The 22,642-nt window shown below is 44.8% G+C and overlaps 1 protein-coding gene across 1 annotated transcript in view; it reads right to left on the reverse strand.

The window, feature by feature from the left end:
* Nucleotides 1-7,450: 7,450 nt before the first annotated feature.
* KCNB2 (potassium voltage-gated channel subfamily B member 2) overlaps nt 7,451-22,642 on the reverse strand; it is a 214,494-nt gene continuing 199,302 nt past the window's right edge. Inside the window, exon 3 of the mRNA XM_068165907.1 lies at nt 7,451-18,445. Within this exon, the coding sequence (XP_068022008.1) occupies nt 16,283-18,445 (2,163 nt within the window). The 3' untranslated portion in view covers nt 7,451-16,282. The remainder of the gene's footprint in view (nt 18,446-22,642) is intronic.

The following is a 22,642-nucleotide window of genomic DNA, read 5'->3' on the forward strand; positions in this document are numbered from 1 at the left end:
TGAGGGAATGGGGTCTTTTTACTCTGAAGGCTGGGGCAGAATCTCATTAATATTTACCAGCACTTGAAGGGTGGGTATCAGGAGGATGGGACCATTTTTCAGTGGTGCCCAGTGACAGGACAAGGGGTAATGAGCACAAACTTGAACATAAGCTCATTCTAAAGGTGAGGAGGAACTTCTTTACTTTGAGGGTGTTGGAGCACTGGAACAGGCTGCCCAGAGAGCTGGTGGTCTCCCATCTCTGGAGACATTTCAAACCCACCTGGACGTGTCCCTGTGTGACCTTCTGTAGATGAGCCTGCCTTGGAAGGGAGGTTGGACTTGATGATCTCCAGAGGTCCCTGTGATTCTGTGAAAATAACTGTGATCGAACAACAGGAGAAACAAACCTGCAAACTGTTGACTTTTGTGGGGCATGGACCCTATTCAGGTCTTCTGTGCTTCCAGAGGATTCTGACTGCAGTGGTTCAAATGGAGAGAGACATCAGAGCTTCTTGGAAGTGTGCTTGGGGAAGTTGAAGTAGTCACTTTGACCTGGAGCAAGCGCTCCAATACCAGCGCAGTGTCTCTGCACTGTGTTCATTGACAAACACTTTGGTGTTGTCAGACTTTCCTTTGGTTATCATCTTTCCTTGCAGGTGAATTTTTGTATCTAAATTATCTCCAGACTCACAACCTGTGAAGTCCAAGATAGCTGTGTACCTTACAGCAGTACATTTCTGCCTGCCTGGTGAGTGGCATCAGAGGACAGTGCTTTAAAGCACTGTCTCTTGAAGTTGAAAACAATGTGTAAAGTTGCTTCTACTGCAAGTAACTTTTCATCTAGGAAAGTACCATTTTAATGTAGTGCTCCTCCTGGCAGCCTGTGCCCTTCTGTTGTTTTAGGGTACTCTGTGTTATGTGTAACAGCTCATTTGCACACCCACAAAAGAGCGATGACAAGCAGTGATGGGGTAGAGAGAGCCCAAATCATCATCTGCTGTGGGTACTCCCAGACCCACCACATCTCTGAGCCCAGAAGAGACAGGCCACTGTGGAAGGTGGGAACCCAAACTCCAGACTCCTGTATTCAGGTCCCTCCCAGGGCTGCCCCAAAAGCCCCAGTCCGCCCCCCACCCCATGTCCAGACATGAAACCCATCACTATCAGTCATCAGGAGTGGCTTTTTTGATCACCTTTCTGGTGCTGCTGAGGGATAGGGGACAATGTGGGGTGCAGTGGAAGAGCATTTATTAGGAAATTTGTATTAGGAAAAATTTCTCTCCTGCAGTAGTGGTCAGGCATTGGAACAGGCTGCCCAGGAAGGTGGTGGAGTCACCATCTCTGGAGGTGTTCAAGAGATGTGTGGACATGGCACTTGGGACATGGTTTAGTGGCCATGGTTGGGCTCAGTGATTTGGGGGTTGCACAGATGTGTGGTGGGAGAAACCAAAGGCAAGGAAAGAGAGGTGATACGGAGGAGGGATGAGTGTGGGGAAATAGAGGCACAAGACGATGAAAAGGTGGCATGGAAGTAGTTGGCTGCTTGGTGTGCTCATCAGTACAGTCTGTTCTGTCTGCTTATTGAGTTACTTTCCAACTCCCTCCTGGGTGAGGGCTCTGAGTGCCTGAGCCCAGGGGACTTTGTCCCTGTTGTGCCAGAGAGGAGAGCAGGAAGAGGCCGTTGGTATTGTCAGTGTGTGAGGACTCTGAGTATCTGTCTGTGGCTGGCTGTATAGGTCTGTACGTGTCTGTGTGTCACACACATTAGCTCTGTGTGCTAATGGGCTGGACAGAATTCCCTGCCAGAGTGCAGAGGCTGTTGAGCTGTCAGCCTTTGACAGGCTGGTCAGAGTTCATGGACTGCAGCAGTGTTAGGTTAAGTTGCTGAGGTTTGATTCTTTCCTCCTTTTTAAATTTGTTGGAAGAGTCCCTGAGAACCAGTGACATTTCTTACTGCTACTTACCTGACCAAGTAATATTTTGCTTCGTTGCCCCAGTGCAGGGCTCTGGCATACATTCTAGCACTAAAGCAGTTTCAGAGTCCTGCCAAAATACTCTAGTTTTTTTCTGCACAAATACTGCAAAATGTAGCAGTTTCCTTGCTCTGAAGGCCTGGCTTTTAGATCCCTCTGTGAATTAGGCTTACATATTTTCATCTTAACCTCAACCAGAATCAGGAGTCCTATTAAAAATACTTACCAGAGAAGCCAATGAGGTGGGAAAAAAGAAGTTGTGTGCTGAAAACTCTCAAGGTCCCTTTCCTGCCTGCAAGTTTTTGTGGTGTTCATCCAGTGTATCCTTCTTTCTGCCCCAAAGGCGCTGAGCTTTCTCAGGCAGGTTGTACTGCAGTCTTTTGGTGCATGACAAACCTGCTTCCTGGCTCACACACTGTAATTATTCTCCAGGAGTGTTGCAGCATAGATTCTTTTTCAATCTAACCACCAGTGCTGAGCTGTGAGGCTGACTGAACTCGAGTGATATGGATGTTAAAATCCTCACAAGCCTGAAGCAGACTGTCAGTGATAATAGCTGTTATACAGTATTGTTTGCAGGTACTTTGGGACAAAGGTGAGAGAGATGGTTTCATGCTCTTGTGGCACATTTAGGCAGCCAAAGTTCTGCTCTTCTACAATATACCTTATTAAATTAGTTCAATGGTAATAGTTATGCAATATAGAATGAGGGAAAAATTTAAAGGAATAGAAGCTTGAAAACTCTGTTACAAGAATACCACTGATGGAAGTAAAGGATCAGAGTTCTGGTGGAATAGTCAAAATAACAGATCTTGGAAAATCTTACCTGTCTAGAAATTACTGACAGTAACTTTCCGTTCAGTGGGGGATGTGATTTGTGGGTGTACCAAGATCCTCCAAGCATAATTTCATGCAGACCTGCATGGGTCTTGTTCCTGAACTGAGCATGCAGAGGCCATTAGATGCAGTACACTTCTGGAAGGAGAAGTCATTGGGGGAGACTGCTCTGCAATGAAAACCAGAATAAACAGCTATGGCTGTGCAGCCTTCTTCTCTCCTTCCATGGTCACCTGGGCATGCATCTGCTGTGTTTTCAAATGGTTTGGCCTTTGCAGACAAAAGTGTCAAGGCTGAAGCAGTGAATTCCTCCTCCACAGTCACAAGAGTGCTGGGGAATTCCCATGGTGAGGTCCAAACTGCAGGACAGGTCATGTGGAAGGTCTGGAGGTCACTGTAAAAGTACTCCTCCCCTTTGTGGATGGATACTGTTGCTTCTAAGGGGGGGCACATTCCTTACAGAACTCTGGTCTGGAGGAAAGGAAAAGCTTTCTGACTAATTAACTGGAGAAATTGTAAGAGAAAATGAGTGGAACTCCATAGGACCTGGTGAAGAGCAGAGTATTACCCAATGTGTGTGTTCCCATTTAGCCTTTCCCAACTTGGATTACTTGATTCAGTGTTACAGATGTCTGCTGTTTCCTTTGTAAGTAAATGCACTTTGTGGAACAGAATGAAAGGGGGATTTAAAAATAAATGAAAGGCTGAGTTTCTGCTGTTGAGAGTGCTATTAGTACTTGCAAGCTGTTTGGATGATTTCTGAAGCTTAAACTGTAGATCTCATTGTATGCTTTAAATACTCAACATCTTAATAGCTCGTTGAGCTACTCTGTGTATGAAAGAATAAAGGGTGCATTGTACTCAAATGTAATGTGGTTCTAGAGGTAAGGTCTCCTCCCCTTTGCTGAGATGAATTCATACAGAGAAAAGGAATTGATGGGTATTTTATTCTGCCTCGGATGAAGATCCACATTAGAGACTCAAATAGAATAAAAGGCAATCACAGGTGCTCAAGGCCCCATCCAACCTGGCTCTGAACACTTGAACACAACTTCTCTGGGCAACCTGTGTTCTAGTGCCTCACCACCCTCATGGTGAAGAATTTCTTCCTCATGTCTCATCTAAATGGTGCTTCTTCCAGTATGAAGCCATTACTCCTCATCCTGTCACTCCATGGCTTTGTGGAAAGTTCCCATCCAGCTCTCCTGGAGGCCCTTTTGCATACTCATATGGTCTGGATGACTACAATGCCATCAGTCACTGAGATGTTTCCATCACTGAGTTTTGGTGGTAAAACAATGTTTTACCACAGGGCATGAGAGTTCCCTGGGCAAGAGGAGTGGTTACTTGCCATGTTGTGCAGTGCAACCATTGTCTTGCTACCAGAGGCAAAAGCTTCTCACATTTTCATTTTACTGGTGAAATGATATGGAATTCTCCTTGGCATTTACCTCAATGCAATCCATGGTGTTTACCCACGTTAATGAATTTAAAAGACCTTGTGTGAATGAAGATTGCCTGCTAAAGCTCTGCAGAGCAACTGGGAGTGACTGGCCAAATACTGATCTCTCTGATATACTGAGCACTGACTGACATCTGGCACTGTTTGCTGTGGCATTATCCCCAAGATACACAAGTTCAGCTCAGGAAACTCTGCTTCTTGAGAAGTCCTAACTTACTGATACGTGCATGTACTTTGCTTAGTGTGCCCGGCGCTAGGAGCTAACAGCTCTGAAACTGTTCCCGGCCTGAAAACGAGGTCTTGGGAAAAGCATTCTTTGACTCTGCCTGAACACTGGGTATCTTTAATAGGCTGGGAGAAAGAGGATGGTCTTGCAACAACTTTAATGTTGTGAAAGTACCAAAAAGAGGCAGACTTAGGTATCTTACAAATGGCTCTCTACAGCAATCCAAGAGGGAGCTGGAGTGAGGCTGGTGTTGGCCTCTTCTCCCAAGTAACTGACGACAGGGCAAGGAGTAATGGCTTCAAGCTGCATATCAGGTTGGCTGAGCTTGGCTATTAGGAAGAATTTCTTTAGTGGAAGAGTGGTCAGGAATTGGAACAGGCTGCCCAGGGAGGTGGTAGAATCACCATCCCTGGAGCTGTTCAAGAAATGAGTAGATGTGGCACTCTGGAATGTGGTCTAGTGGTCATGGAGATATCTGGTAGAAAGTTGGACTTGATGTTCTTAGAGATCTTTTCCAATCTCAATGATTCTGTTATTCTAAGAGGCAGAGAAGGCAAGTTATAGTTAATGCCAGAAAGCCAGAAAATGTGAGCTTCAGCTGAGTGCTGCTACTATCAACCCAAAGCTCTACATGAAAGGGGAATCCTTCACTGTTGTTTAAAATGTTGGAGTCTGGTAGACTTCGTTAGCTTTCTAAGACTCTGTTAAATAGCTACTGTGACAGGCAGTGCCTTTGAACAGACACATCACAATGACTGTCAAATCAATTTGCAACATTAATTCACTCTTGGCATCATGGTTTTGTTCATTCAGAGCCCTGGATGCGTTGATGGCAGTCCCTGTGATTTAATTTTGCAGAAGTCATGATTAGAAATTCCAAGGAGAACAAGACAAGATGATTAGTTCAGAATCACTTGCAGGGTTAACCATGGGGAAATGCTGAAGTAAGACTTCTCTCACAGAGAGCATAGGCAGCTGCAGGCTTATGCAGAGGTACCTCTTCACACTTGGAAGTTGTTTCCCTTTGTACATTTTCCTCTGTGAAATGAAGGTGCAGACATGGATCATAGAATCATAGGATGGTGCAGGAGTTGGAAGAGACCTCCGGAGGTCATTGAGTCCAATCCCCCTGCTAAAACAGGTTCACTTACATCAGGTTGCAAAGGAACATGTGCAAGCAGGTTTGGAAAGCCTCCAAAGAAGGAGACTTCACAGCTTCTCTGGGCAGCCTGTTCCAGGGCTCCAACACCCTCACAGTCGTGTTTTTCCTCCTGTTTCAGTGAAACTTCCTGCCTTCCAGTTTGTTCCCACTGCCCCCTGTCCTATCGCTGGCCACCACTAAAAAGAGTCTCAGAGAATGTTAGAAGCTGGAAGGGTCCTCAAAAGATCATCTGGTCCAACCCCCCTGCCAGGGCAGGGTCACCTAGAGCAGATCACACAGGAACACACCCAGGCAGGTTTTGAGTATCTTGAGAGGGAGACTCTGCAGCCCCCCTGGGCAGCCTGTTGCAGTCTTCTGTCACCTTCACAGAGAAAAGCTTTTTCCTCCTGTTTTCCTGGAACTTCCTCTGCCTCAGCTTCCACCACTGCCCCTTGTGCTGGCATTGGGCATCACCCAGCAGAGCCTGGCTCCAGCTTCTGGGCACTCACCCTGCACATCTTTGTCAACATGAATGTGGTCACCCCTTCGTCTCCTCCTCTCCCAGCTACAGAGCTCCAGCTCCCTCAGTCTGTCCTCGTAAGGAAGATATTCCACTCCATCATTTGTGTGGTTCTGTGCTGGAGTCTCTCAAGCAGTTCTCTGAGGTCCTTGAACTGTGGGGCCCAGAACTGGATGCAACATTCCAGATGCAGTCTCACCAGGGTGTAGTAGAGGGGCAGGAGAACCTCTCTCGACCTACTAACCGCAGCCCTTTTAATCCACCCCAGAATGTCACTGGCCTTCTTGGCCACAGAGCACATTACTGGCTCATGGGCATTCTTTACATCTACTAGGACCCCCAGGTCCTTTTGTCCTTCACTGCTCTCTGGCCCCATCCTCATGACCTCTACCCTTTAGATATTTATATGCATTGAGAGGATCCCCTCTCAGTCTTCTGCAGACTAAACAGCCCCAGGTCTCTCAGCCTTTCCTCAGCTGTGGCCTCACCAGGACAGAGTAGAAGGGGAGAACCTCCTCTGACCTGCTGGCCACAGTTAGTGCACCCCAGGATACCTTTGGCCTTTTCCACAGAGCTGCTTCCCAGCAGGTTGGCCCTGAACCTGTACTGGTGCAGAGGGTTACTCCTCTCTAGGGAAGGGCCTTATGCTTGCTGTTGAACTTCATGCAGTTCAGGTGTAGAAATTAAATGATACCTTTCTGCTCTGAAGGCAAAAATTATCATATTCCTTATTCTGTGAACACTAGAAATGCTCTATCAGAGCTGCAATTGCAGTGAAACTTTGCCTGGAAAGTAATGAGATATTTCCATGACTCACCTTGAAGGAACAAACAAATAATCCCTGCTACACCTTGTATTGAATTTTAGTTTCGGGGCTATAACAAAATGGGGCCACATAAGGAAAAAAGGTGCTGGGGTCCAAGCTAGGTTGTTTTACTGGTAAGTTGGACAAGAGATTGGTTTCTCTACCACCTCAGAATAGTATTCTGAGGCTGAGGTATGGAGGCTTGCTACCTGCTTCCATGCTTCTGCTTTCCATCCTGCAGGCAGCAACAGTGACTCACCCTTGTAAAGGTATTTGAGCTCTTCTATCTATGACAGTGCAAGTAGTAATGAGATGTTATGCTGAACAGAAGGGTGGGGGGGAGGGCTTGGAAGTACTGTATTTGATTGCTTTGGAAAGTACTGGATTTTGACTTTATTTGCATAGCCAGAAGATTTATTTCTGTACACATTTGTCTGCCAGAGATCCCTGTGTAACATTGCCAAGTAATGAAATCTGAAGACACTATGGATTGCTGTTGTGGTAGATATGCAATGTTCAATGTCGAGTGGTTTCATGCAGAGAACTGAAATGAGACACAGATGATTGCTTTACACATTTATTTACTATCCTCCTTACTCTATGAGACCGAAATGGAGAACAATGCATTCGTTTTACAGACGTCTGACATAAATTAAACAGATACCGGGATGTTGAACAACTGTACAGACTACAACATGCATATTAATATGTAGATTGGTGCAGAAAGAGTTGAGCAGCAAAACCTAGTGTGACAAAAATAAGAATCACATTTCTTTTCTTTTGTTAATGAAGTTAAAATGCAGCTGATATGGAGACACTGATACGAGTACCACTAAATGTGAGATGTTATTAGTCTAATGGAACCTGATGGTTGGCTGAACATACAAAGCTACTGTCAACCAGTCTTACCTACAAAAAGAAACTAAACCAAACTGTTTCTAACAAACACAGTAATGATGGGAAAAAAACCCCAAACAAAAAAAGGATGTTTGATGCAATTACCATTGCAAAATGCCCTAAGGTTCCCCTGCCCCACCCCCAAGTGCAAACAACGCAGGAAGCAAAAGCAGCATATTCTCCCACCAGGTGTCTGGGGCATTTTGTAAAGGCAGATGAATGAGATCAGACAAGACTTATCACATATGCTTTTGTCTCCTAGCCACAGCTCTCTCCAGAAAGAGCATGGTAGGAGGAGGTGTTGCTAACTGTCAACTGAGCCATAGTGAAGATGTCGCCAGTGCGCCAGAACTCGAACAAATCCCGTTGTGCTTTTTGTTTGCAGCATTCAGAGCATTCACAGAGGAATATAAAGTTCATGAAACTCAGTAAAGCCCATCACAGTCATGCTACTGTATCTAGGAAACTAACACAGTCATCATTTATAGACATGAATTGATACATCTTTTTAGTTGATATTTACAGTGATCTTAAAGCAAGAGGTTATGCAGTGATCTGTCAGGCTCTTTGTACACTAACCCCTCCATGTTTCAGCTTATCAGCATGGCTCTTTGCCTTGTGAAAGAGTTACATGGGTAAAAATCTGTGTAACTCTTTGAAAATCTAGAGGTATAAGTCCAGCAGTCTGCATCCCAGCAGTAGTACCCATGATTGCCCCAGGAGTGGGGTTTTTGCTTCTTTCTTTTTTTCCCATTTTGTCATACATGTTAGAAAGTGCTCCTTGTGCCTAAAGCTGGAGCATACTGCTCCATTCCTCAGTTTCAGACAGGCAGAATTCCCCTCTGCTTAAGGACTCCAACAACAGGCAGGAATGTTTCCTATTCTGAATCTCCATGGAGAGATACTATCTGAGCAGAACTGAGAACAAAAATACCCGTGTCAGACATGTGTCCTTCACCTTGAAATCATTAAAAAGGATGGTAAGGAGCAGGCTTTTTGTTTCTTGTATTACCTTTTACAAGGTGTGTCTTAGCAGAGCACCTAAGCACATGATCAAAACCCTACTAGGCCCCCCTGTAAATAATTTCCAACTGATGATCCAAATGGAAGGACATGGTAGATGGGCACAGAAGATTCAGCCTGGGTTTCTCATCCTCCATCACTGCCTAGCCAGCTGCACAGCCATTTGCTCTTACTCAAACCATTCCGTGTTATGAGTTACCGCTAAGTGAAACAAGGCTTCTTGCAGACAGTTTAATCATTCCACTGAGGTAATGGTTTTGGAGTGATGGTCAGTGTAGGGCTGTCTGCACTGTCTCAATCCAGTGTAACACCAGCTTTAGAGTAACTATGCAATATTTAAGGGTGTGTAGCAGGCTGCAAACACAGCTGTCCAAGGGTAACCAGGAGTTTATTGTTTAGATGATTCCACCTGGGTAAGTCAGAGAACACACTGGGGATGGTTTCATCTTTGGCTATATATTGCTCTTTTTGCAATATTTATGCAATATCACTGATGGTAATGGTAAAATTGGCTTGAGTAAGGGATTTAGCCAAGAGTACATGGACTGGAGGTAGTAACTGTGGTGGGAGACACAAGAGAAACAGGTTTGTTGAGGGAAACAGTTTGTGCTGACAATTCACACTATGTGTATCAGGGGTACTATTTTGAACCAGCTCTAGTCTGGCACCAAGGTCTCAGTACTTTGCTGGTTGCAGCACAGGAGGTGCCCTCATGGAACAAGAGTTTTGGTTCAGCTTCTTCTAAAAGTTATCCAGTTTGTGTGGTCCAGGAGACAGCTGAGAGCTTCACGTTGAGAGAGCTCTCCTGACTTCCACTAAGCTGCCAGTGTGAACATAGCCACAGACTTCCAAATTTAGGAATGCACATTACTCCTGCTGATGTTAAGTACACTTCAGGGAAAAAATACTTGAGGGAAAAAATTAACCTAATGAAATTACTTACCCAGACTGCTATTAGATGCAGGGGTTCCATGAACCACAAGACTACAGTCAGTGTCTAAGGCAATGGTATGTCATGGTTCTGTTTGGTTCTCAGGTATAATTATGATGATCTTGTATTTTTTAATTAAATGTTAGCTAATACATGTCCTCCAGCTACTTTTAATTTAAAAGAGCAATAAATATTTGTGTACTACTTCCTTTTTCCACAGTGGATCCATCTGGATCTATGCTGGGTGTCGTGAAAGACAATTCAATAGCAATCAATAATTGTACAGGACTACAAGCTATCACTGCTGTTTGGAAATAAATCTCCAGTGCACTAAAAGGTAACTCCTCCTAAGCATCCTAACATACCATTGTCCTGCAGCAGGACAAATACAATGACAAGCATGGTACTCCTCCTGCAGATGTCACACAGGGGATGATTGCTGAACAAGAAACTATGACAGATGCAAACAATTTTACCTCTGCCTGCCAGTCACCTAACCCTTCTTCATTAAGGAAACCCAACAGAGTAGCAGTGAAGGATTTGGCTCCCAGAACACCTGATGTGCTTTACAATTCATCCTGAGTTTAAACTGGGTAGCATTGAGTAATAAAAACATCTTGGAGAGGAGACAAATATTCACACTTGGAGCGATGGCTCTCTTAGGAGCAGATAGCAGACACCAGCTTTGACAAAAACTCCTGCTAAAGCATCGAACATACTGAAACACCTTGCAGGTTGAGGGGGATGCTGGAGGAGGCAGAGCATTTTAAAACAGGAAAAGGTGAAGTTATGAGATGGTATGGCTGCAATGGTAATGACACTTGGTGCTTCTTGCTGCTTCAAACGCAAGAGAGACCATCTGGCCATTTGCACAGGACTACCAAAACGCTTTCCTGACAAAGGAGACACACCTAGCATTTTGTGTGGGGTGGGGGTGTGTGGGGGGGTGTCTTCTCCCTGCTCCCAAGAGGAAGGGAAGGTTGGTGTTTGGAGAGCAGTGGGAAGAGGCCCAAAGAGCAACAAAGATAAGAACACAGAGTATCTTCTTTTTCAGGAAAGTCTTTTAAAAGCCCATTACAGATCAGTTGTTTGTGTGACAGGTAAGCGGTAGTGACATCACTGAAACCTGAGCAGAGATCTGTTGGTTCTAGGATAAAAATTAAGATGGGGTAGAACTGGAAAGAAGTCTTTTGGTACAAACATTTTTGGCTCATTAAGAATGAACAAGGACTATTTTACATATGTTCTGTTCTGTCTCTTGTTCATCCAGCACATTAAAACATGTCTTGTTTACTTACAGTTTCTGCCTTCTCTTCCCCCTTGCTGTATTTGCATTTCTTGCTTGGTGTGTGCTGGCTACTTTGAGAAAAAAACAAAACCCAAAACATAGGGCTTACATTGTTGTGCTTTTAAAACATCAACATGTTATACTTAATTTTCTATCCCAATGATTCAAAAATTATATGAATTAAAAAAACCCAAAACACAAACCCAAACCCAAGCCCGTTAGGCCTGGGACATTTTAACCAGGCTGACTGTATTTGCAGCAGGGTTTGAAAAAGACAGCTGGCTTTGTATGCAGGTGGAAACACTTAATTAAACAAAGGCAGGTAAAAGTTATTTCAGGTGTGAGGAAAGAGCAGCTGGGTCTGCAGGCTGGGGAAGAGCCCTGCTTTTACAAGAGCTAACTGTTTCTCAAGGAATGAAAATACCTCGCCCAGCGCTACGAGTTAGGAAAAGACTCAAGAGGCCAATTGTCATTTTGGTTTAGGTATGCATACAAAAATACAGTTTTCTGTACATTAGTTGTCTAACACTGTGCTAAAAAGCTCTTCATGTCAGGTGCTCTGGTGTTAGGTCAGATGTCACCTCTCTGACATGGCTAATGCTTGGATTGCCGAGACCAGTTTTGCAGTGAGCACACAGCTGCTGCATTCGCAGGGGCTCCTGTGTTCGACACAGCGAAGCATTGAAAGGCCTTTAGTGCTTTTATTTTAAAAAGTGTCTGTTATATAAATTCTGTAGTGCAATAGCTCCCCACACCGTGTTACATTCTTTGCACTGTCTGCATCCCCTGTAGACAGCTCTCCTGTATCAACTTCCTCTGCAGTTTGTGCGATACATTATATTCCTCCCCCTACAGCCTAGGCTTGGATCAGTGTGACTGCTCAGTGACACGTGTACATTAGGCTTCATCACTGAGGAGAATTAAAACTTTGATTCAAGACTCTGCAGTTAGTACAAAAGATACAAAATAGATTGATTGCAAAGCTATTTCCCTGAAAAATCTTCCTGTCCCAGCGGCACCGAGTGCCAGGCCCCCCTCCGGTGCACAGGGGAGTCACCTCACCTGAATTGTGTTGAGATTCAACAATTGCTGGAGGTTGACTCCAGAACTCAAAACCAGCCCTCCCCTTACTGTGGGTAGTATCTCTGAAATGGCTTCAAAACTTTAGAAACAGACAAATATACTCAGGTAATTTTGCATCATTTGCTACATAGTGATTCGTGGTGAATGAAGTGATCCTGGAGCGCACTTCTTACACCTGCTCTACTGGGAAGAAAGCTAGGGCCAGTCCTGCAACAGCTCAGGTCAAGGGTTTCATTAGGAATGATACCTGAGCTAGGCATTCAGGAATGGATACCATGCATGCAGTCAAGACTGGAAAACCCAAATGTCTAAACCTGTGCTTCTGGAAATAATATTCATTGTGGTCAAAAGTATTTGATGAACTAATGCCAAAAGCACATCTAAATCTTGATCCTGTTGCTTCCAAGATTGAAAAGAAACCCAAACAACATCTGCTAATAAAGAGAATTACATTCTTTTGCTTGCATAATGTCAGAAGAAATGTTCTTCTCTGGAAACATTTTAAGTACGGCAGTCAATGAGGGCCTGGTCGTCTCTGATTGATACACTTAAAGTTGCTGCTGATTTTAATCACCAGAGAAAGACTCTTTGCCATCCTCATGTGCATTTTGGTCAGTCCCTTTTCCCAGTGCATTGCCATTGCTTTCAGGGGAGATTTATCTGCAGAAGGATTGAGGCTTTGATTTTACCCCTACTGAAATTTTTTCGTGACTTTCATAGGGCGGAATCTGGTTTGCAGAAAGTTTGGCTCAGGAGAGCTTAAGGAATCAAACCTCTCCTCCTGTAACACATTCCTTCTTGCTGAACTCCTCCCTTTCCACCAAGTGGCACAGATCTGAGGGGGCTTGTCCAAAGCATTAGGGGTCACCTGGGAGAAACACCACGCAGAAGGAACACCATCCAGATCTCAGTCAGGCCACAACAACATCATTGTCTCCAAGGGGATCTTTTAGTGGATCCAGAGCATGGGATCAGGTCGCATTTGAACTCCATTTGCTCTTCATTAGTTCACTAGGATGTAAAGGCAGATTGGACAGGCCTACATGATTTAATAAAACTGCACACAGAAAATACAGACCAACACTTCAGGTGTATAAAATCAACTGGCATTTAGTTTTAGTCTCTGAAAATGTCTAGAAACTAAAAATTAAAAAATGTATATATATATATATAGAGAGAGAGAGAGAGGATTCATGGCTATAAAATACTCAAGAGCTAAGTTTTGGAACAGTGAGACACAAAAATGATTGAGAAAATGTTAAGCAGAATGGCATACAAATAGGTAAAAAAATGAATGCAATAAGTGACACAAGGACAAAAAAGATTAATTTCTGTTTTGAGAATTAATGACCAGATATTGTTGGGAGAAAAGAACATCACAGTCCCAGTTATTTCCCATGACTGCAGAGCCACCACAGTGCTCTCCTTCCATGGAAGTCAGAACATTTCTGGAAAGATGAACATTTTTTGGGGGGTGGTGTTGTTTTGGTTGGTTGGTTGTTTTTGTTTGTGGTGGTGGTGTTTTGATTTGACTTTTGGTTGGTTTTAAACCAAAGGACTGTGCTGCACTCATTGCTTGTCCCACCCACCAGTAGTCATATTTTGGGGCTTTTCAAACTTGCCTTTTTGCCATGGGCTGGAGTTGAGTGAGGTCTGTAGCAGCAGCCCAGCCATTTCAAGTGGAGGGCAATGTTGCAAACAAGTGTTTGCTCTTTTACCTTAAATGTATTAGGTGTCTGGTTTGTACTCATTTAAGTGACAGTAAATGGCACATCAGTAAAAATCAACCTAGGTCCACTCTGGAGTTGAAGCCTCCTGTTAGAAACCACATGTTGATTGGTCTGAAGTGCTTTTGAGGCTTCTCTCCTGTTCGTCTAGCCCCTGCAGTATTTGCTGCTGCAGCACAGACCTGGAAGAAGCTCCCTTCTGTTCCCAGGAAAGTGAGAAGCTCTGTCTCCAGCAACACACCATAGAGTAACAGGGCAGAGATGCTAGAATTTCTGAGCACCACCTCAGACTTCTAATTGCTGGACCCCAAAGCCCTTGAAGCTGGGCTGCTGCACTGACAGAAGCATTGTGAGGGAATGGTCAATTTCAGCAGCCATCAGAGGACAGCAAAAACCCACCTGATTTTGTAAAGAAATAAAAACCATCTCATAGGACATAGCTACTTGTGTAGCTGCTCGCTTCTGCTTATGGCTAGGATTAATGAATTTAGAGTAGAATTTTTGTGATGGAGGGAAGTAAAGCACTATAGGCTTTGTTATATTACAACACAGGAAATGGTGCTGGCTCAAAAAAAAAGATAGCTTTTTTCAACTGGTGCTGCCATGGCTTCTTTGTAATGAAGGCTTTGGTTCAGCAGATTTCTCTTACAGAGAGTATCACAGAATCATAGAATGGGTTGAGTAGGAAGGGACCTTAAGGATTGTCTAGTTCCAACCCCCTGCCAAGAGCAGGGACACCTCCCACCAGCCCAGGTTGCTCAAGGCCTCATCCAACCTGGCCTTGAAGACCTCCAGGGAGGGGGCATCCACAGCCTCCCTGGGCAACCTGTGCCAGTGTCTCACCACCCTCAGTGTAAAGAATTTCTTCCTAATCTCCAGTCTAAATCTGCCCTTTTCCAGCTCAAAGCCATTGCCTCTCATCCTGTCACTACAAGCCCTTGTAAAATGTCCCTCCCCAGCTCTCCTGTATCCCCTTTCAGGTACTGGAGAGAAAGTAAAGATGCTTTGGCAGTTGTCAGTGGAACAATTGGCATTTCCCCTTAATTTAAGTATAGGGGAAAGCCTGTATTCCATTTTCAAACAGGCAGGGGAGGATGGGCAGAGGCGAAGTTGATAGATTTTGTCAATCTAAACGATTGAACTGAACCCCACAGAGAGGTTTCAGGGTATGGAAGACCTGGGGCAAGTCAGGTGTACTTGAAGGCTGGCTGTTAAGAGCTCTAGGGATTGTGATAATTAAAAGCCACCACAACAGAGCTTGTCTCTTATGTCCTTATACCATAACAACTTCACCAGCATTGCCATTGCTGAAGCATGGGAACTGCTTGTAAAGAAAAGGGAAAGAGAGCTCAGAGATGATGTAGAAGCAAATTTAAGGGGAAAAAAGTAGATTTTAATGCCAGGTTGAATATTCTCAGGGATCGAGAAGGTTTGGGTATGTCTGTGTAGCTGTTTGGCACTATCCATTGCCACAGAAATAACTCCTCTGGGGTTTTGGGTTTGTCTTAATATGGGATATTTTTTATGAAATACTGGCAATTTTCTATAAAAATATCAGATGCTTCAAGTTCTGGTCATTAAATCTTTACTTTCCCTCACAGGATCATTAATCCAACTGACAAATGCACTAACTAAAGGTCTGCACTATAAAAACTAAACCCAAGCCATGATGTGGAGCAGAGCTAAGCTTAAACCACCGTAGTTCATAATTAAGAGATGTACTCATGAGCTTTTTAACAGAAAGCAAGGTAGGCGAGATGCTTTTAAGTAGAAGTTGCAATTGTGCAACATTGTCTGTACAACACCTCCAGGCAGCACGCTGTGAAGGAAGTACCTGTGTCCCAGGAACCGCTTTTTCCAGACATCCTTGTGAACAGTAGCTTTCCCCCCCAAGACCCCCAAACTATTTACAAATGTATGCATTTGCAAGCTCAAAGCACCTTGTTTCACATCTTGATGAATGCATGCATTGACATTTCATCCTTTCGTGTGCAAATTCCAAAATTCATTGTAACAAAGAGAACTAAAGAAACCCAAAACCCAAACCAAAAGTTAAGAGAGTTCAAAAGATCTGTCTACAACCAGAAGTGAAAGGATCAAAAATGTCAGATGTTGCAGGATGCTGGCTCCTAACAGAGCTCTGTTTAGTTGATTCACTCTTCTTGAGGAATTCCCCCCCCCCCCCTTTTTTCCCAGATTGTTACAAAAAGCAGTTTGTTTGTCTGTTTGTAATGAAACAGTATTTAAACTAAAGAACTCTTCATGCCATGCAAAAATAGCATTTGATGCACTTTTTGTTTGTTTGTTTTTTGAGGCTTTCCATGTTTTTAGTTCATAGGCATTGCTAACTGGTTAGGAAAAGGGATTTTTATTGCTTTTGTAACTAGTCACATGCTAGTTTCACGTGTGGGACAGTAACTGCTCTCTCCGGGACCTGAATGAATATCTGGGGCAAATAAATGGTTTTCCATTTTGTGACCTTCTTGGCTGCTGTCTTGCTTTGCCTCACCCACAGCATGGTAAATGTCTTGAGTACAGTTGTGGCTCATGCTTTTGGGTGAAGAGCTAACCTGTGGCTCCTCTGCTAAATGGTTGCCATCGCTGTGTTTATCCCCACAGCAATTTGTCTTGACATCCTGCTGCTTTTCGTGTGCTATACCGTGTAAGTCCATAAACTCTTCTTCTTCTCCAGTGTCTATTTCAGTGAAGCTCCTCCTCTCCTTTGAAGGGAAAGTGAAGATCTTTTGTTTGGGGAAGAGAGGGGATGATTTTTTAGCGGGTCCCTGACAAAGTGCTGATGCATCGGCACCAAGTAAAGGTCGTTCACCCTGGGGTGAATTTTCCTCTAGGAGAATGGTGCTGATGTGCTGAGGGGTAGCCTGGGGGAAGTCTGCTCCTGCTATTACTGGCAGTGGCCTTGCAGTGCTTGGTGGAGTTTGTGGAGCACCACCTCTATTGTCTTTAAAATTAACTTTAAGTGATCTAGATTTTAAAGGGTTGCTACCTTTCAGGGAACTTTTGGGGCTTTCCATGGCAGCATCAAAATGCAAGTGGCCATGCAAAACCGTTTGGGATCCACTGCCATCGCTGAACACAGCTCTGTCCATAGGGCTATAGCCAAAGGTGACATCGGTTGGGGAAAACATTCTGTCTTTTGTGAATGGTATAAACTGAGAACTTCTTACTCTTTGGTTGTCTTCCAGGTGAACAGCATCAGTTGGAAATCTCATTTGCAAGTGGGAGCCGGGGAAGAGCGAAAGGGGAGACCTCTCTGTTTCCGTGAAGTCGGTCACACAGCTGGCAAAGCTGTCGATGCTGGACGTGCTTCTCATGTCCGCTATGATGTCCATGGGTCCAGCTGGTAGCGTCTCTCTCTGACCTGTAACTTCTTCCATCTCTATTTCTTCTTCATACGCAGGAGGCTTTGCTGAGTGGTCTTGACAACCAGCATTGAGGTTGGGCTGAGACTGAGTTTTAGTAATTTCATTATACAACATCTCCAGTTTTTGGGCGCTGAGGTGCTGTGGGCTGGAGGATGCCGCAGCGTTGTTCAATTGCTCGTGGGAGTCTTGTTGACTAACCTCTTGGTATTTGTTCTCATAAGACTTGTTTGAGCTTGTTTCAGACATTGTCCTTCTGGCCCATTTCCACCGGCTTGGGGACAGGTGGTTGTCATCAGTTGTCTCCTTTGAACTGGCTGCTTCTCCTGGCTTCCCTGACTCCACTGCTACATCGATCATTTCCATACTGCGAGCAAAGGCATCTTTCAGGTTCATGGAGACAATGCTGCCATTTCTTTTAGCTCGCTCCAGTGCCTCTCGCCTCTTAATTGCCTTCTCCTGTCTCTTCTGCTCCTTATAAAACTCTGAGAAATTGTTCACGATAATTGGTATAGGCAGGGCTATGACCAGCACTCCGGCGATGCAGCAAAGCCCTCCAACTATTTTACCTAATAAAGTCTTAGGGTAAATATCACCGTATCCTACGGTAGTCATAGTGATGGTTGCCCACCAAAACGATGCAGGGATACTGGTAAATTTTGTAGCATCCTCATCCTTTTCAGCAAAGAATACAAGACTAGAAAATATCATTATTCCCATGGCTAAAAACAGTATCAACAAGCCCAGCTCGTTGTAACTCCGCCTGAGGGTGAAGCCTAACGACTGGAGGCCTGTGGAGTGCCTGGCCAGCTTCAGAATCCTCAGGATCCTCATGATGCGAAATATCTGCACCACGCGCCGCACGTTTTGGAACTGCAGCACGCTTTTATTGGACTCTGTGAGGAAGATGGTGACGTAGTATGGCAAGATTGCCAGCAAGTCTATGACGTTTAAGGGGCCTTTGAAGAACTTCCACTTATTTGGTGAGGACAGGAAACGCAAAAGGTACTCCATGGTAAACCAAGCGATGCAGACGGCTTCAACGTGTGCCAGCTGAGGGTTGTCATTCGGCTGCCCGAACTCATCTATCTCTTGAAGCTCTGGCAGGGTGTTAAGAGACAGAGCGATCGTGGACAGCACGATGAACAGAATGGACACAATGGCCAAAATCTGCAAAACAAAATGAACAGGGGCTGGGTTAGGCTGGGGCGAGTGTGCTCGGCAGGGCTTGCTTCAGGCCTTTCGAATGTGCCTGTGGCAAATAAACGCAGGAGGGTGGAAGCTGCTTTGGCTGCTGCATTTGTTGGTTTGGGTTGATTTTTGCACAGAAGGAAAACATTGGAATCTCCTTAGATACGGTCACAACCTGCTGGTTTTACTGCCTGCCATAAGCCAGTTCATTTCAGAAAGCAAGCCATGGTCTTGGCAGACTTCAGTTACAGTGAGAGGTGATATTTGTTATTGCAAACCAACAAGTGAAGGATATAAATGTCTCAGTGTCCTTCTAGTGAGGGCCCAAAACCGAATCCAGTACTCAAGGTGTGGCCTCAGCAGTGCCCAGTACAGGCAGACAATCCCTGCCCTGGTCCTGCTGGCCCTACTATTGCTGGTCTAGGCCAGGATGCTGGTGGCCTTCTTGGCCACCTGGGCACATGCTGGCTCCTCTCCAGCCTGCTGTTGACCAAATGCAGTAGTGTGGTGTCATGATCCTCCCACATTCCCTGTAGAACTCTTTTCCTGTCACCTTCAGTACACAAAAGTGTGGGAAGTACACCATTTATAAAGATTATAGGAGCAAAATGAAGGTCATGCTGGCACACTGTGTCTCTGACAAAGCAGGGCTGGAGTCTCAGCAGAGGTGGGAGATTTCTCTTTGCTGCTTGCCATTAAATAAGGTATTTAAAACTCCTGGCAAATCATGGTAGGGCTAAACAAGCAGGAGTAATGAAAAATCAACCCCCAATTGTTCAGCTCTGAGAAGTTTGAGTAAAGGCTGATGAATGGCTATAATGGAGCAAATCACCACACTGAAGTACAGACTGATTCTGGCACTACTAATTTTGATATTAATATTCATCTCAAAGCAGCTGGATGTAACTGGTTTGAAAAAGAGGTGCTGTGGAAATGAGAAATTTAATTTCTTGATTCTCACTGTCTGTATTTGTCATTTAGTTTCCATGGGATTTATTTACAGCTCAAGCCTCAGATTATCAAACAGAACTCTGCACTTGAGTCTAATGAAACCATATTGTTTGCATCGTTCTGCGCTCTCTCATCTGTCTGCCAGGGACTGTGACTCTCTCACAGTGCTACAGTACAGTGCTTAAGGATGACCTCCCAGCTGAAGACTGCTGGTATCTACCAAAGGGATTTGCTCAGTTGGATTTGAAATTTAGACAGGCACAATCTTGACTCACACTCTTCAAATATTTTCTCTGTCTTGGCCTCATGTCAATCTCTCCATATTTCAGCACTGCAGCTCTATAGGAAACACTCACATCAATCCATAGGTTTATATAAGGCTTATGCCAATATTTCCCACATGTGTGGGATCCCTAACAAATTGCTAGGGAATCCAGCCTCTTGTTTCCTCTTATGCAATGCAGTCCCGTGGAGTTAAAGGCCTGCATCTCTCATCTCTCTTCTTTTTTGCTAGCTGTAAGGTGACTTGCCTGTCTTTCTCCCTTTTCCCTCATAAGCAATTTAGACTTCTGCTGGCCACATACACAAAGCAATACTTTTCCTCATTACTACATACACTTGCATTTATGACATTTACAATATTAACCGATGCACTGAATTTAGGGAGCAATGCTCAGCTGATAGAAGGAAATGTTTTAGCCCTTTTAGGCCACAGACTTTGGGAAAAGCTGCAACTATGTAGAGAGAAAAAAGCCTTTAGCTAATTACCGATGGCCATTGTGACTCAGGAAGCCCCACAACTACCTGAGAATTAGAGTTGGTAAACATTGCAAAAGAGTCTTTTGTTTTCTCTCTGAACTTAGATAAGAGATGCTTCTTCGTTTGCCTTTTGTCTAACACCTGCCGGGGCCTTCCCCAGCGATGTGAGTTCCCTGGTCTTTTCTCGGCAGCCAGTCACGAATCTGTAACTGTCGGATGGACACATTTAATTGCCAATCACGAGTTGCTTTTGATTATGTTAGCCTATATAAAGAACATACTTTGTACAATAAAGTAGACACTTTGCTCGCATCAAGCATCAAGCTTTGTCTCCATCTCTCAATCGCGGTAATTAACTACATATCATGTGTCTCAGGATGCTCGCAAACTCTAGCAGGCATTAATTTGTTAGGTACATACATTTCATGCTTCAAAGACTATACTTACAACTATGGGCTTAATATCATAGTATCATTCAGGGTTGGAAGGGACCACAAGGATCATCTAGTTCCAACCCCCCTGCCATGGGCAGGGACACCCCACACTAGATCAGGCTGGCCACAGCCTCAGCCAGCCTGGGCTTAAACACCTTCAGGGATGGGGCCTCGACCACCTCCCTGGACAACCCATTCCAGGGCTTCACCACTCATGGTGAAGAACCTCCTCCTCACCTCCAGCCTGAATCTCCCCACCTCCAGCTTCATTCCATTCCCCCTAGTCCTATCACTACCTGAGATCCTGGGGAGTCCTTCCCCAGCCTTCCTGTAGCCCCCTTCAGATACTGGAAGGCCACAATGAGGTCACCTCAGAGCCTTCTCTTCTCCAGACTGAACAGCCCCAACTCCTTCAGTCTGTCCTCATAGGAGAGGTGCTCCAGCCCTCTGCTCATCCTTGTGGCCCTTCTCTGGACACATTCCAGCACCTCCACATCCCTCTTGTAATAGGGGCTCCAGAACTGGAGGCAGTACTCCAGGTGGGGTCTCAGCAGGGCTGAGCAGAGGGGGAGAATCACCTCCCTCGACCTGCTGGCCACACTTCTCCTCCTGCAGCCCAGGATCTGATTGGCTTTGTGGGCTGCAAGTGCACACTGAGAGCTCCTGTTGAGCTTTTTGTCCACCAGCACCCCCAAGTCTCTCTCCTCAGGGCTGCTTTCCAGCCAGTCCCTGCCCAGAATCAAAGAGAATTAAAAGCAATGAGAGGAATCAAGCTGAAGAATTCAGCCCTGTTTGTCAGCTTTTAGGGTCCTGGGTTGTGTTTCTTGGAGGGAGAGTGGGGAAAATTGGCATCCATCTAGTGTTTCATTCACAATGTAAAGGGGGTTTCAGCTTCTTGCATTAATGGCATATACTCTAAATGTATTTAAAAGAAAGAATATTGATTTAACTGTAGAGTCAAATCCTGACATAGAAAATAGTGATATGTCACTCTTGCTATAATAATATTAAATTCCTATTAAATACTAAACTCCTACTTTCTCTTTTATTAAGAAGATAACACAGAGTCACAGAATACATCCAGTTGGAAGAGACCTCCAGGCTCATCCAGTCAAACCCTTGACCCAGCACCAAAGGGTCAGCTCTAAACCATCTCCCTAAGTGCCAGGTCCACACACTGCTTAAACACCCCCAGGGATGGTGACCCCAGCAGTGCCCTGGGCAGACCATTCCAATGTTTGAGAACCCTTTCAGTGAAGAAATATTTCCTAACCTCCAGCCTGAACCTCCCCTGGTGCAGCCTGGAACCATTTCCTCTCTTCCTGTTGCTTGACACCAAGGAGAAGAGGCTCTATAACATCTTCAGAGTACACTGCTCTTCAAACAAATCTAGAGATGTCCTCACATCTTCCTTGGGATGGTGAGTCTGTGACTGAATAAAGCTGTGATGCCAAATGTACATTAGCTAGGACTGAGGTGTCATTAAAAGGGACTCCTCATGTTGCTGTGAGTTTGAGCCCTAGACAGGAAAATGCCTTAAGTGAACCCTTCAGTTTAGGGCTGTAATTCAGACTGCTGTCAGCACAGCAGCTTGGGCAGGCACTTAGCAGGGTGTCCATGGAATGTCTGTTTTCTCCTAAATTGTGGATTGGGCAGAAGAAGAGATGAATAGTCACTGCTCTACAGGAAAGACTGGTTTTGGCCAGTCACATATCAGTGCCAGTTAGGCTTCAAACACTCCTGCTCTACCTGTGCCACAGGTCCTGGCTTTGTTCTTAGGAAGGCAAAGGGAAATAGGCTGCTGCTTTTAGCCAGCAAGTGGAGGTGAATATTTTGGTGAGCCTTCCTGGGAATGTGCTGGTCACCAAGGGTAGAAGGATCGTTATGGAAAGTCAGGCAGTAACTAGGACCTCAGCAGAGGAAGCAAAGGACAGAATCCTGCCAAGCTTAGCTCCCCAAAAGATGCGCTGGCATCTCCGATTGGGTGTTTAACCAGTAGATGTCCCTGTTTCACCAGGCGACGGTCGGCGAG

This window comes from Melanerpes formicivorus, unplaced genomic scaffold (assembly GCF_026170545.1).
Source record: "Melanerpes formicivorus ecotype bairdi unplaced genomic scaffold, bMelFor1.0.p_v2 SCAF_94, whole genome shotgun sequence".
NCBI lineage: Eukaryota > Metazoa > Chordata > Aves > Piciformes > Picidae > Melanerpes > Melanerpes formicivorus.